The sequence below is a fragment of the Hemitrygon akajei genome, chromosome 11, assembly GCF_048418815.1.
Source record: "Hemitrygon akajei chromosome 11, sHemAka1.3, whole genome shotgun sequence".
Classification (NCBI taxonomy): domain Eukaryota; kingdom Metazoa; phylum Chordata; class Chondrichthyes; order Myliobatiformes; family Dasyatidae; genus Hemitrygon; species Hemitrygon akajei.
The window spans coordinates 173,909,919-173,925,018 of NC_133134.1; the positions used below are offsets into that span (position 1 = coordinate 173,909,919).

Genomic DNA, 15,100 nt, shown 5'->3' on the forward strand with positions numbered 1-15,100 from the left:
CCCCTTAAAATGTTCAACTTTCACCCTTAACCCATGACCTTTGGTTGTAGTTCCACCCAACCTCAGTGGGGGGAAAAACCCTGCTTGCATTTACCCTATTTATACCCTTATAATTTTGTATACTTCGATCAAATCTCTCCTCAATCTTCTAAGTTCAAAGGAATAAAGTCCTAACCGTAGACTCTCTCTTGCATTTTACTTGCCAAAGTGCAAGACCTCACATTTGTACAGATGAAACTTTATCTGCCATTTTTTTGCAACTGATCTTTATATATCTTGCTGGATCTTCCTCAATATCATAACTCTGGCACTTTTTGTGTCACCTGCAGATTTACTATTTAGCCAACCCATACTTATAACAAACAACAGAGGTCCCAGTCCTGATCTTTGATACCACTGATGGCTCTCAACAGAAACCTTTAAGGGCAAGGATGAGAACTTTGTTAGGATCTGTGTGAGTGATACTTTAGGATCACAGCTGATCTTTGATCTCAGTATCACTGTCCTGCACAAACTCCATATCCCATGATTTCCTTAAAATCAAGTAATCAAAATATGTTGACCTCAAGTATATTCAGTGACTGAGCCTCCACCACATTCTTGGGTAGCCAGATCTAAAGATTCACTGTGTCTGGGATGCCTTTAGCTGACAGCAAGCCTCTAATTACACGTGACTCTTCAAAAAGGCCTAACTTAAAGGATGCTAAATGAGACTCCTCTGAAAGAGGGCATTTCCATTTTGACAGTTGACTAATACTCGCTGCTGTTAACTGGCTGTTGTCCATTTTGCAGGTGCAATGGACCCATTCTTGGTCCTACACCAGCTGCGTTGTAATGGTGTGCTCGAAGGAATCCGCATTTGTCGCAAAGGGTTTCCAAACAGAGTTCTATACGCCGACTTCAAGCAGCGGTAAGGACTGGCGCCAATTAATAGCATGTTGTCTTCAGTTTTGACCGCTTCAGGAATGACAAAATGTAGGCCAACTGATGTCTTTGTCACTGTTCCCATTGACATGAGTATTACCTGGAGCAAACTCTTCAGTCCTGACTGAAGACACCTTATCAATGTTACATCAGCACCTTCTCACCTTTTACTTTGTAATCATAATGAAGATGGTAAGCTGCCTGAAAGTTAGCTATTTCCCCTTCTCATATAAACGTTAGGTCACCATAGAGATATTCTGTGAGACGTTATTTGACTTTGGGGAGTACATTATTGAAGAACTCTTATCACTCACCTGATACCCCCATCCTACTGGGACCTCAATTGTCATTGAGAACTTTAGCAAAACCTAGGAGATCATGGCCCAGATTGTATTGACACATTCTTGTTACTTGCACCCACTCACTCGCCATTCTCCTGACTATACTTCAGCCTGGCCAAGTGGTTAAGGTGTTCGTCTAGTTATCTGAAGGTCACTAGTTCGAGCCTTGGTTGAGGCTTGTGTGTGTGTCCTTGAGCAAGGCACTTAACCACACATTGCTCTGCGACGACACCGGTGCCAAGCTGTATGGATCCTAATGCCCTTCCCGTGGACAACATTGGTGGCGTGGAGAGGGGAGACTTGCAGCTTCGGCAACTGCCTATCTTCCATTTTAAAAAAAACCTTGCCCAGACTTGCACCCTGGAAACTTTCCAAGGTGCAAATCCATGGTCTATCGAGACTAACAGAGGCCTACCTGCCTACCTACTTCAGTCTACTCCAAATATGTGAAATGAGCTGTCAGAGGAAGTGGTTGAGGCAGGAGCAATAATAGCCATCAAAAGACAGTTTGTCAGGTACATGGATTGGAATGATCCAGGGGTTCCCAATCTTTTTTATGCCATGGACCCCAGGGTGGCAACCCTGATGGTGGCACATGGGACTAGCTAAGATGGGCATTTTAGTCGGCATGGACCAGTTGGGCCAAAGTACTTTCTTGAAGCACTTCCCAAATTCATGACTAATGCAGTCAGGAAAAATTGCATCAAGTGCTTGAAAACGTGAGCACCCACAAGTTGTTCTCCAAGTCTGACACCACCTTGATTTAAAAAGATATCACTGACTTCGCGTTCTCAACAGACGCATGTCATGGAACTGCTTACCACAGCATTGAGGGAGTACTTTCAATAGAATAATTCCAGTGCTTCACGGCGGCAGCTCAAAACCACCACCTCGAGGACAATTAAGGAATGGCGATTAAACCCACATTGTAGAAAAGGATAAAAAAATACAGACCTGGCGGGTCCAAGGTATGTATCCTTGAGACGTTGCGGGCTATCACCAAAAGGATGGTACTTCAAAACATTCTCTGACCTCGTTGTCCTGACCTGGACAAGTTGGGCCACCGAGCCCAACTTATGTGCTTATGAACCTGTTATGTGCTTCAAAATCCTACGAATTTTATTCATTAACTGCTAGAATCAACCAAAAGCATTACAAATGTTTAAGATCAGATTTCTTGGATGGCTCTTTTGAGCTCTTACTCAGTAAAACTTAAAGGGTTGAATTGCTGATAGGGGAGGGGACTTCCCTCACTTGATACCATCAACAACAATCTCACTTTGCTTTTGTCGAATTGCAGCTACCGTATACTCAACCCAAGTGCTGTTCCTGAAGACAAGTTTGTCGACAGCAGAAAAGCAACAGAGAAATTGTTGGGCTCCCTTGATATTGATCATAGTCAGTATAAGTTTGGCCACACAAAGGTAAGGACAGAGACTTTAAGAACAGAAGCAACTGCTGCCGGCTGACCTAGCACTGGCTTAGAATATTCCCATTTCCTCCACTTAAATTATTGGCTCAGGAATTACATACAGCTTCATTACTGGAATATTAATTCTTAACTAGTTAGTTAATTATTTATGATTATTGGTCTCTCTCCTGTTCTCTTAAATTTTTCTAATTTTAATTTTATTCTAGTTTATTTCAAATGAAGTAATTTCCCCGATTTCCTCCTCTGCCTTCTGCTGTTTGCTGCTTTGTTGCCTATCCAAGGAGTTATTAAAACCCACTTCCCCACTTCATTTGAATGCAGTTCTCCTCTCTCATCTACTTACCCCAAACTTCTTTCCCTTCCTTCTCACACTTGCCACTTCTCACAACGAATCCCTTTGCTCTCATTGAACATTCCAGCACCCTTTTACCTCTGTCATCCACCTCACCCTACCACATTCAATCCCTTCCCCTGATCCGTGCCCCTGCTCGTCTCCTTTCCCCTGATCCGTGCCCCTGCTCGTCTCCTTTCCCCTGATCCGTGCCCCTGCTCGTCTCCCTTCCCCTGGTCTGTGCCCCTGCTCGTCTCCTTTCCCCTGATCCGTGCCCCTGCTCGTCTCCTTTCCCCTGATCCGTGCCCCTGCTCGTCTCCTTTCCCCTGATCCGTGCCCCTGCTCGTCTCCTTTCCCCTGATCCGTGCCCCTGCTCGTCTCCTTTCCCCTGATCCGTGCCCCTGCTCGTCTCCCTTCCCCTGGTCCGTGCCCCTGCTCGTCTCCTTTCCCCTGATCCGTGCCCCTGCTCGTCTCCTTTCCCCTGATCCGTGCCCCTGCTCGTCTCCCTTCCCCTGGTCTGTGCCCCTGCTCGTCTCCTTTCCCCTGATCCGTGCCCCTGCTCATCTCCTTTCCCCTGATCCGTGCCCCTGCTCGTCTCCTTTCCCCTGATCCGTGCCCCTGCTCGTCTCCTTTCCCCTGATCCGTGCCCCTGCTCGTCTCCTTTCCCCTGATCCGTGCCCCTGCTCGTCTCCTTTCCCCTGATCCGTGCCCCTGCTCGTCTCCTTTCCCCTGATCCGTGCCCCTGCTCGTCTCCTTTCCCCTGATCCGTGCCCCTGCTCGTCTCCTTTCCCCTGATCCGTGCCCCTGCTCATCTCCCACAATTTAACAGAGCAATATAAATTGACCCAAAACAGAGCTGTGGGAGAAGCCTGCATGATGAATGGATTAATACTTTTGAGCACAATCCGGAATAAGAAATAAGCAGCAGTGGTTTAGTGGTCTGGTTAATGTGATCCTTCTTTTGTGCACAAGGTGTTCTTCAAGGCTGGCTTGCTGGGTCATTTAGAGGAAATGCGAGATGAGCGACTGGCAAAGATCCTGACCATGATCCAGGCGCGGAGCCGTGGCAGACTGATGAGGATTGAATATCAGAAGATCATTGAGAGGCGGTAAATATCATCTTGCAATGAGAATGAAACAGCCATACTATTAATTCATGATACTTTCTAACTGTCTCAAGCTTCAAGCAATTGGTTGAAACTGCAGATTGCCCACATCACAAAAAAGGCAGTGGATTACTGGACCTTCACCTCACCCTGTTGCCAAAGCTTATAACCGATTCTCCTTGGCAACCTCCATGTTCCTCTATCATTATTCTTGAGACCTTAACCGATTGCTGTTTACTGGCCCCTTTAGTTATTAGGGATATATGGTCATGTTGTGACTATGTAAATGTGTTAATAGTCCTGAAGCTAGGATTTTATGTTCATTCCCATCACATAGCATTTGAGAATAAATGTTGTTTTCAAAATGACCAGAAAGCTGTTGGATTATCATGAAAAACTATTGGGTTTTTGAGATGTGGGAATATAGATCCATAATTCTTTGAAGTGGTGTCACAGTTAGATAGGGTTGTAAAAAAAGCTTTTGGTACTTTGGCCTTTATAAATCAACGTATTGAGTACAGGAGATGGGATGTTATGTTGAAGATGTACATAAGGTTGAAAGCGTGCAGAGGAAATTTAGAAGGATGTTGCTGGGACTTGAGAACCCAAGTTACAGGGAAAGGCTGAATAGGTTAGGATTTTATTCTCTAGAATGTAAGAGAATGAGGGGAGATTTAATAAGAGGCATACAAAATTATGAGGATATAGATAGACTTTTTATGAAGGATAGGCTTTTTCTATTGAGGTTGGGTGAGACTAAAAGTAGAGATCACAGGTTAAGGGTGAAAGGTGAAATGTTTAAGGGGAACATGAGTGAAAACATCTTCACTCAGAGGGTAGTGAGAATGTGGAACGAGCTGCCAGCAGAAGTGATGGATGCAGGTTTGGTTTCAATATTTAAGAGAAGTTTAGTTAGTACATGGATGGGAGGGGTATGGAGGGTAAGGTCCCGGTGTGGGTGGTGGGACTAGACAGAGTAATAGTCTGGCGTGGACTGGATGGGCCAAAGGGTCTGTTTCTGTGCTCTAATGCTCTGTGACTGTGACTCTATCTCTCTTCTATCCTATAAATTCACCATCATTGCTTGTCATGTATCAAGCCATCAGCTTTGCAAGCAGTACTTGTATTCAAGTGTCTTAAAGATGGGCCATGTCCTGGATTAAAGGTCCATAGAGTAATCTCAAGCTCGCAAAACATTAAATTGTATCTAAAATGACATTTTTCCCTAGAGATGCATTGCTGGTCATCCAGTGGAACATCCGTGCTTTCAATGCTGTCAAGAATTGGTCCTGGATGAAACTCTTCTTCAAGATCAAACCTCTGCTGAAGAGTGCTGAGACTGAGAAGGAAATGGCAACACTAAAGGATGAATTCCTGAAACTGAAGGAGGCACTGGTGAAGTCGGAGGCTAAACGCAAGGAGCTGGAAGAAAAACAAGTTTCCTTGATACAGGAAAAGAATGACCTGGCGCTTCAACTACAGGCGGTATGGCTAAGAGAGTGCCTATCACCTGCTGTGCCCGTCCCCTGGCCCCACTATAGCATCTTACCATGCACCCAACCCCTTGTCCCACCACAGCAGGCACAGCCTAGAGTGTGTCCAACACTGTCTCCACTGTAGTGGACACATCTCCTTCCTGTGTGCCCACTCCTGGCCCCACAGTAGTGGACACGGCTCAGAGTGTGTCCAACACTGTCTCCACTGTAGTGGACACATCTCCTTCCTGTGTGCCCACTCCTGGCCCCACTGTAGTGGACACGGCTTAGAGTGTGTCCAACACTGTCTCCACTGTAGTGGACACGGCTCAGAGTGTGTCCAACACTGTCTTCACTGTAGTGGACACGGCTCAGAGTGTGTCCAACACTGTCTCCACTGTAGTGGACACAGCTCAGAGTGTGTCCAACACTGTCTGCACTGTAGTGGACACGGCTCTTTCATCTGCCACCAACTGGCCATCTTGGTTTTCCCCACCTCTCTCCATAGGTTCTGCCCACTGGAACTACCTCTTCTATTTAATGTGTATGATTTTTGTCTCCCTACCTGCTGTAGTGTTATTCTGGGTCATCCTTCTCTCATTCTTTAATTTACCTGAAAAGAATGAGTGAAGCTCCCTGCAAGGATATTAACCATGTGGTTTAGAGGCAAGGCAATGATCCGAATACCCGAAGTCCGCCCACCTGCAGTGACATTCACATTCTATTCTCCTGTTCGTCTACTCACTGGCATGTGGCACAGGGAGCAATCCTGATTTTCAATCCCGGAGGTCCTGCCTTTTACCTTTTTGCCTAACTCATTCAATTCCATTTGCAGGACCTCTCTTCATCGTTAGTACAATATGGATAATCTCTGATTGCTCACAGTCCCTTTTCTGAATGTTCTGCACCAGCTTAAAGACATTCTTGACCCTGGCACTAGGGGGCGACATGCTATCCTGGAGTCCTGCTCGGAGCCGGTTTGTTCTGCTATTGAGTCATTGCTTAGTATTGTTCCCATAGACTTTGTCCCATCATCCTGTACAGCAGAGCTTCTAGTTCCCATTACCGGAAATGATTCGACTATGGTCCCATCATCAGGAGACTTGACTCTTTGATAGTGGTGACACTTCGCTCTGGTTTACTGATGTAAATAGAATCCATTTTAACTTTAGTCATAAGATGCAGACCAATGGTGAATTACATAGGCCTTCAGCCTTCATTGATTAGAAAATGCCGTCAGCTGATTTGTCATTATGTACCAGTATCCAAGATAATGAAACTGACCATGAATTTCACAGATTCACTACTCTTTGGCTAAAGAAGTTCCTCCTCATCTCCGTTCCAAAAAGACTCCCCTCTATTCTGAGGCTGTGTCCTGTGGTCTTAGACTCCTCCACCATAGGAAACATCTTCTTCACATCCACTCTATCAAGACCATAGGTCACCCTTCATTCTTCTGATATCCAGCAAATACAGGCCCAGAGCCATCAGACACTCTTCATATGATAAGCCATTCAATCCTGGAATCATTTTGGTGAATCTCCTTTCAACCCTCTCCAGTTTCAGCACATCCTTTCTAAGATAAAGGGCCCAAAACAGCTCACAACCCTCTGTGAGACTTCAAATGTCCTTTATAAAATCTCTACATTACATCCTTACTTTTATATTCCTTGATAATAAATAGAAAATAATCTGATTTTATTCCTTCTACCAAAGTACATGACCATAAACTTCCTGACACTGTATTCCATCTGCCACTTCCTTGCTCATTCTCCCAATCTGTTCGAGCCCTTCTACAGCCTCCCTGTTTTCTCAATACTACCTGTCCCTCCGCCTATCTTTGTATCGTCCACAAACTTGGCAACTAAACTATCAATTGCGTCATCCAAATCATGGATATACAATGTAAAAAGAAGTGGTGCCAACATAGACCCATGTGAACAGTAGTCACCAGCAGCCAATGAGAAAAGACTCCCTTTATTTCCACTCTTTGCCTGCTGCCAATCAGCCACTGCTTTATCCATACTAGAATCTTTCTGTAATACCATGGGCACGGTGGAGGTCTGGTCTGTGGGTATATTTAAGGCCGATGTTGTTTCCGGATCGTTCAGGGCATCAAAAGATATGGCGAGAAGGCATATATGGGGTTGAGTGGGATGTGGGATCAAGCATAATGAAATGCCGGAACAGACTTGATGGGCTGAATGACCTAATTCTGCTCCTATTTCATATGGTCTTATGGATGGCACCTTGTTAAAGGCCTTCTGAAAATCCTAGTACATAACATCCACTGATTCTCCTTTATCTTTCCTCCTTGTAATTTCTTCAAAGAATTCCAACAGATTTATCAGGCAAGATTTTCCTTTGAAACCAAGCTGACTACAGCCTATTTTATCATATGCCACTAAGTACCCTGAAACCACATCCTTAACAATCAACTCCAACATCTTCCCAACCACTGAGGTCAGACTAACTGGCCTATAATTTCCTTTCTTCTGCCTCCCTCACTTCTTGAAGAGTGGAGTGACATTTGCAATTTCCCAGTCTTCCAGAACCATTCTTGAAAGGTCATTACTGATTTCCCCACAATCTCTTCAGCCACCTCTTTCAGAACTCTGAGGTGTACACCATCTGGTCCAGGTGACTTATCTACCTTCAGACCTTTCAGTTTCCTAAGAACCTTCTCTCCAGTTGTGGTGATTTGGAGAGCAGGGATGTGAGCAAGTATGTGATTTATCTCTCCAGGAACAAGATACCCTTGCAGATGCAGCAGAACGATGTGATCTGCTGATCAAAGCGAAAATCCAGTTGGAAGCTAAAGTGAAGGAGCTGACTGAAAGACTGGACGATGAAGAGGAGATGAATGCAGAGATTACTGCAAAGAAACGGAAATTAGAGGATGAATGTGCAGAATTAAAGAAAGATATTGATGATCTCGAAATCACCCTGGCCAAGGTTGAAAAGGAGAAACATGCAACTGAAAACAAGGTATGGTTTTAGTAAATTACCACTCAGCACTCTCTCCTCTCATTTAGTTTTAACATTTTGAGGATGAAACTAGAGATTGCCCAGTGAAAGTGAAATAGTGCACCTGTCAATTACTTAGGGGGAAAGTATTCTACATCTATTCATGCCACCTCCCCAACACCTCGACATCCCTCTCTCCCACTCCACTACCCCTACCTGGCTCCTCTTCTATCCTCACTACCTCCCCTCTCTCACTCTGTATCAATTTCCACTTCTATTCACTGGTTTTCAAATGCAGATACCCTCCTCTCAATTTTCAGTTCTTTATCTTCCATTTTCCTCCCTCTAACCTTTCCTGCTCCCATGCACCACTCCATATTTTCCTTCAGAAGCTTCATTCTCTCCCCGTTCCCTTGCTGTTGAACAATGACAGTGTTGTAACTCAGAAATACAATACCCAGCCTCACCCTCAGCCCATCAATACTGAATCTCCAGGTTTTTATACAGACCTGTATCTGTGTGTTATATATTTCACAACTGTCACTACCAGTGTATTCATACAGTGACAGACTTGTGACTGCTAATCATGTATCACCATTGCATTCTACTGTAATGATGCAGTATATACCCATTGTGATGGACAGACACTTGCATTATGTATTCCAGTGCTATATAGTGACAGACCTATACTCATGGGTACTGTTGTAAACCTGTCCCCACAATTCGTGTTGTACAGGGAGAGATCTCGCTAACAGTATTGCACCTCAGTGCCATGCAGAGACAGCCCTTTCCCCACCAGTGGTGCATTACATTGTTGTTATATGAGGATGAATAAACCGCAATTGTATAGGGACTGATCAGTCCAAACAGATGCCAGTATTGTATCCACTAGTATTGATCCCCACTAACATGCAGCAAAACCCTGTCCTAACCAGTATTGTTATACAGGGCCAGATTTGTCCACACCAGTACTGTACTTCAGTACAATAAGAATAGACCTGTCCCTGTCAGTACTGAAGTTTTTAATGTAAATTGAATGTGTTTTTGGAAAAATCTGAATGATATAATAACATAATGTCTTCCATTCATTGAGCACACAAATAATTGATAATTTATAATTCTCATCATGATGATGAAATTTATAGGTTAAGAATCTTACAGAAGAAATGGCCACTCTGGATGAAACTATTGTTAAACTGACAAAGGAGAAGAAGGCTCTTCAGGAGGCTCACCAGCAAACCCTGGAGGACCTGCAGGCTGAGGAGGATAAAGTCAACACCCTGACTAAACTCAAGTCAAAACTTGAGCAGCAAGTTGATGATGTAAGTCAAATTGGTTAATTAATTATCATTCTTACAAATCTAGTTGAATATTGACCCATTCACAAAACTGGTGCAACAGAAGAGACCTTGTATTAGACTTGAACTTTGGACACTATCTCTGCACCCTCACTATCAATTAGAGTGAATCTGAAATACTTTGTTACTTTTCTGAGACACTTCCTAGGAAAATAGTGATACTAAGTTTGGTCATAAGATGATAATAGTGAGAGTGCAGAGTTAGTTTTCAAAGTTCGTCCAATAGGTCTCTTTTGCTTGCTCCTTTTCAATTTGTGTTCCTAATTTTTTATGCAAAATCTCCAATATTTAATGTAGACTGGAAATTTTGGACAAAACTTTTAGAAATGGACAGTTGACTGTTGTTGTGGAGCCGGAAGGCTGTAGAGCCTGAGAAGTCTGTCATAATACAATTGTGGTGGCATTGGATGGTCAGGAATGTGTTTTGTGACCAGAGTCAGTTGCAAGACTCCCATTACTTTTAGTCAGAAGGAGGGCTTCTTGAGTTGTGTTCATTCATCCCCCTTGCTCCTTGCTAATGCTTGAAACCCAGATTGTTCCAGTTTTTGTCCATTCCCTTGTGCTGTCTGAGAGACAGAAACAGGGAGGCTTAACCTCCTAGGTGCAGCCATCCTCTGTGGCAATAGATTCTAAATAGTTTAAAATTAAATTTAAATTATATTCTGCTGGTTACCATTGTGATATTTTGGCACTACTAGCCAAACGTCCTGGGGTTAAACTTGCATCTGGGTGCAAACAATAACACTGGAGGCCAACTTCTGAGCAAAATTGTAATCCCAATTGCCTCTGCCACGATCATTTTGTATCGCGAAACAATGCAGTTAAAATGGCAGCCCACTACTCATTTAATTAAACTTCACCGTATTATAGTTAGATGTAGTTTCCTAAAGTTTCTCTTGAATGATTAAGGACCACAGCTGAAAATTCAGAGATGACAATAAAACTAGATAAAAATTTGATTTGATTTAGCATCAGTCTGATGATGCCACATTGAAATTATAATTTTATAAATTAGTACTGGTTACAGTAAAACTCTAATAATTTGGCTCCATCATGGGTACTGGCCTTCCCAGAAAATGTAGCATCCATCATTAGGGACTCCCATCACCCAAGAAATGCCCTCTTCTCATTGCTACTATCTGGGAGGAGGTACAGGAGCCTGAAGACACACACTCAACATTTCAGGAACAGCTTCTTGCTCTCCACCATCAGATTTCTGAATGGACAAAGAACCCACCCATGAAAACTATCTCTGTATTTTTCCCCCTTTCCTTTTGCACTATTTTGGGATTTTGGTGGTCTTGCAGACTTTTTAGATAATTAGATTTTATTCCAATGAAGAGACCAACACACTTTTAATTCACATTTTTGGGTGTTACGCAGTCTAATAAATTATCCTAATATTTCTCCTAACCTGTCTAAGTCCTCCGCAGAACCCCAGCTTCCTCAACACTACTGCCTCTCCACCTATCTTTGTATCGAACATAAACTTGGCCACAAAGCGTTAATCCTTTGCCAGTCTTCAATGCTATCTACAACACTACCAATTTTTGTATTATCTGCTAGCTTACAAACCCCCCCATCTATGTTTTCATTCAGATCATTTACATACTGAATGTCAAACACAGCAGAGGTCCTGGTATGGATCCCTGTGGAACACCAGTGGTCACAGACCTCCAGCCAGAATAAGTACCATTGACCACTGCCCTCTGTCTGCTATGGATGGACAAGTCAATTCTGAATCAAAATTGCCAATTCACCATGAATTTTTTGCATCTTATTCTTCTGGATAAACCTATCATGAGGGACATTGCCAGCTGCCTTACTAAAATTGATGTAGACAATATCCACAGCTCTACCTACATCTATCACCCTTTGTCAACTCCTTGAAAAACTCAATCAAATTGTAAAACATGAATTGCCTGGCCCATAGCCATACTGACTGTCTCTAATTAGGCCATGGTTTTCCCAATTTCTCATAAGTCCTAACCCTAAGAATCCTCTCCAGTAACTTCCTTATCATTGACTTGATCCTCACCAGCCTAAAGTTTCCAGAACCTTCCTCATCTCCCTTGTTGAATGTTGGGCTTTTATGTTGGGGGAAGAAGCATCAGTGCTGGTGATGCAAAAGGCTAAATAAACTCATCAAAAAGGCTGGATCCATCCTTGGCTACAACGCAGACTTTTTGAGTTAATGGTGGAGACGAGGTCACTAAACAGTTATCCATCATGGACAATCAGGCACACCCTCTCCACGAACTACTGAAAAAGCAGCGGAGCACCCATTCGAACAGACTCATTCAGCTCTGCTGTTGCAAGGTTTGTTACAGATGATCTTTCCTACCAAGTGCAATACACAAATATAACAGTTCATCTCTGTGTGACAGGGGAACACACAGAGACAATAGGCTCTATTTTATTATTTAATACATTATTATTGCACAGTGATGCACACTGGTAAAATATTGTTGTGTATATTATTATTCTGTACTTTATTATTAGCTAATATTATTGCTAAGTGTGTTTTTAAATGTTGCTGCTGTACCAAAATAATTTCCCACTTGAGATCAATAAAGTACTTATTATTATTATTAGAATGTGAATGGTAGACTCTTGGCATGATGGAATTGAGGGAAATGTGGGCAGGGTAAAAAGAGACACAACAAAATGCTGGAGGAACTCAGCAGGTCAAGTAGTGTCTGTGGGGCTGAAGGACGGACGAGTTTAGGGTAATGTTAGTGTTGGCTATGCTCGATGTTTGACATGGGTTTGGTAGGTTGTACATCCTATTCTCTGCTGGTTCACCCTCTTGATGATCCAGTTGTTGGCTGTTTATAAACCTCTGACAATATTTAATTTCTCTCCAGCTTGAAGGATCATTAGAGCAAGAGAAAAAAGTCAGGATGGACCTTGAAAGAGCAAAACGGAAGCTAGAGGGAGACCTGAAACTAACACACGAGTCTGTCATGGATTTGGAGAATGATAAACAGCAGCTTGAGGAACGGCTGAAGAAGTGAGTGTGATGCTGTGACTGTGTTCTTCCCAATGAAGACCACTGTCACTTCCAGCTCCCTCGCATTTTAGGCACAGATATTCTTTTATCAAGGGCAAGACTATCAGGGGTTCCTTGTTCCCTAATCAGTAACAATTAGCCAGATCCTACACACTATCTGGGAGCACAACTGTCTGTGATATTGGATATATATTTATTTTAATTGAACATGTTTGTTTGTGCTTCACAGGAAGGATTTTGAAATAAATCAGCTGAACTCAAAGATCGAAGATGAAGGAGCTCTTGTTGTGCAACTCCAAAAGAAAATTAAAGAACTGCAGGTAAATGGGAAACTGATGAAGTTAAAATGAACAGGGTCAAAAGCTTGGTGATGCCCCAAGAAACCTGGAACAGCGATGTGAAACCAGTAACTGTGCATGTCCAAGGTTGACAGAAGTTCCCTTTTAACTCACATGGCTCACTGTGCATCCATTGCCATCCTGCCTATTGTGCATTGAGTCCTCCATCTTGGAGTATTTCAAGACTTCTGTAAAAGGTAGTTTGAATTCTTTCTATCTACCTTTGTGAACATTATCCCATGCATTAGAGTGAAGAGAGATTTCCTTTATAACTCAAATAGCGTTGAGAATGAAACTGATTCCTAACATGGAACCTTTAACAGTGTAACACATACAAAACGGTGGAGGAACTTAGCAGGTCAGACAGTATCTCTGAAAAGGAATAAACAGTCAACGTTTCAGGCTGATGAAGGGTCTTAGCCTGAAATGTCAACTGTTTTCCAGTACCTGCTGATGACACTACATTGATTGGTCTAATCTCAAATAATAATGAGGCAGCCTACAGAGAAGGCATCACCCTGACACAGTGGTGTCAAGAAAACAACTTCTCATTCAATATCACAAAAACAAAGTCGCTGGTTGTGACTATAGGAGGAATGGAGACAGGCTAACCCCTATTGACATCAATAGATCTGGGGATGAGAGGGTGAACAGCTTTAAGTCTCTTGGTATAAAACTCACTGAGGATCTCACGTGGTCTGTACATACCGGCTGTGTGGTAAAAAAAGCACAACAGCGCCTCTTTCACCTCAGATGGTTGAAGAAGTTTGGTATGGGCCCCCAAATCCTAAGAACTTTCTACAGGGGCACAATTGAGAGCATCCTGACTGGCTGCATCACTGCCTGGTATGGGAACTGTACTTCCCTCAATCGTAGGATACTGCAGAGAGTGGTGCGGACAGCCCAGCGCATCTGTAGATGTGAACATCCCACTATTCAGGACATTTACAAAGACAAGCGTGTAAAAAGGGCCCATAGTATCATTGGGGACCCGAGTCACTCCAACCACAAACTGCCAGCTCTGCCATCTGGGAAACGGTACCGCAGGATAAAAACCAGGACCAACAGGCTCCGGAACAGCTTCTTCCACCGGGCTGTCAGACTGATTAATTCACGCTGAAACAACCGTATTTCTATTGACTTGTTGTACATACTATTTATTATAAATTACTATAAACTGCACATTTAGACGGAGATGTAACATAAAGATTTTTACTTCTCATGTATGTGAAGGATGTCAGTAATAAAGTCAATTCAATCTGCAGAATCTCTTTTGTAAATAGCAGGTCTTTTGTATGAGCTCTAAACCAGACCCAATTTATTGAGGAATTCTCAGTACGTCAGCCCAGTTCTCATTTTCTTACTTCTTGAACTAGGCTCGGATTGAAGAACTGGAGGAGGAGTTGGAGGCAGAGCGAGCTTCAAGGGCCAAGGTGGAGAAACAGAGATCTGATGTGTCCCGCGAGCTGGAAGAGTTGAGTGAAAGGCTGGAAGAAGCAGGAGGTGCGACTGCAGCACAGGTGGAGATGAACAAAAAACGTGAAGCTGCATTTCTGAAACTGCGGCGGGATCTGGAGGAGGCAACATTGCATCATGAGGCAACTAGCTCTGCCCTTCGAAAGAAGCACTCTGATACAGTGGCAGAACTGAGTGAGCAGATAGATAATCTACAAAGGGTTAAACAGAAGTTGGAGAAAGAGAAGAGTGAACTGAAAATGGAGACAGATGATCTAGTTTCCAACATTGAACATGTCACAAAAGCTAAGGTAAGCACTTTGGATGAACCTGGGCTAATATTGGCTAGTTACATGAGAT

General features: G+C 43.2%; 1 protein-coding gene across 1 annotated transcript in view; it reads left to right on the forward strand.

Moving 5' to 3' along the window:
- The window catches only part of LOC140736306 (myosin-7-like), a 109,113-nt gene that overhangs the window by 50,261 nt on the left and 43,752 nt on the right, over window positions 1–15,100 (forward strand). Inside the window, exons 20-28 of the mRNA XM_073062297.1 lie at window positions 793–910; window positions 2,566–2,689; window positions 4,001–4,137; window positions 5,364–5,619; window positions 8,355–8,597; window positions 9,722–9,898; window positions 12,802–12,947; window positions 13,177–13,267; window positions 14,662–15,051. Coding sequence (XP_072918398.1) covers window positions 793–910; window positions 2,566–2,689; window positions 4,001–4,137; window positions 5,364–5,619; window positions 8,355–8,597; window positions 9,722–9,898; window positions 12,802–12,947; window positions 13,177–13,267; window positions 14,662–15,051 — 1,682 coding nt within the window. The remainder of the gene's footprint in view (window positions 1–792; window positions 911–2,565; window positions 2,690–4,000; window positions 4,138–5,363; window positions 5,620–8,354; window positions 8,598–9,721; window positions 9,899–12,801; window positions 12,948–13,176; window positions 13,268–14,661; window positions 15,052–15,100) is intronic.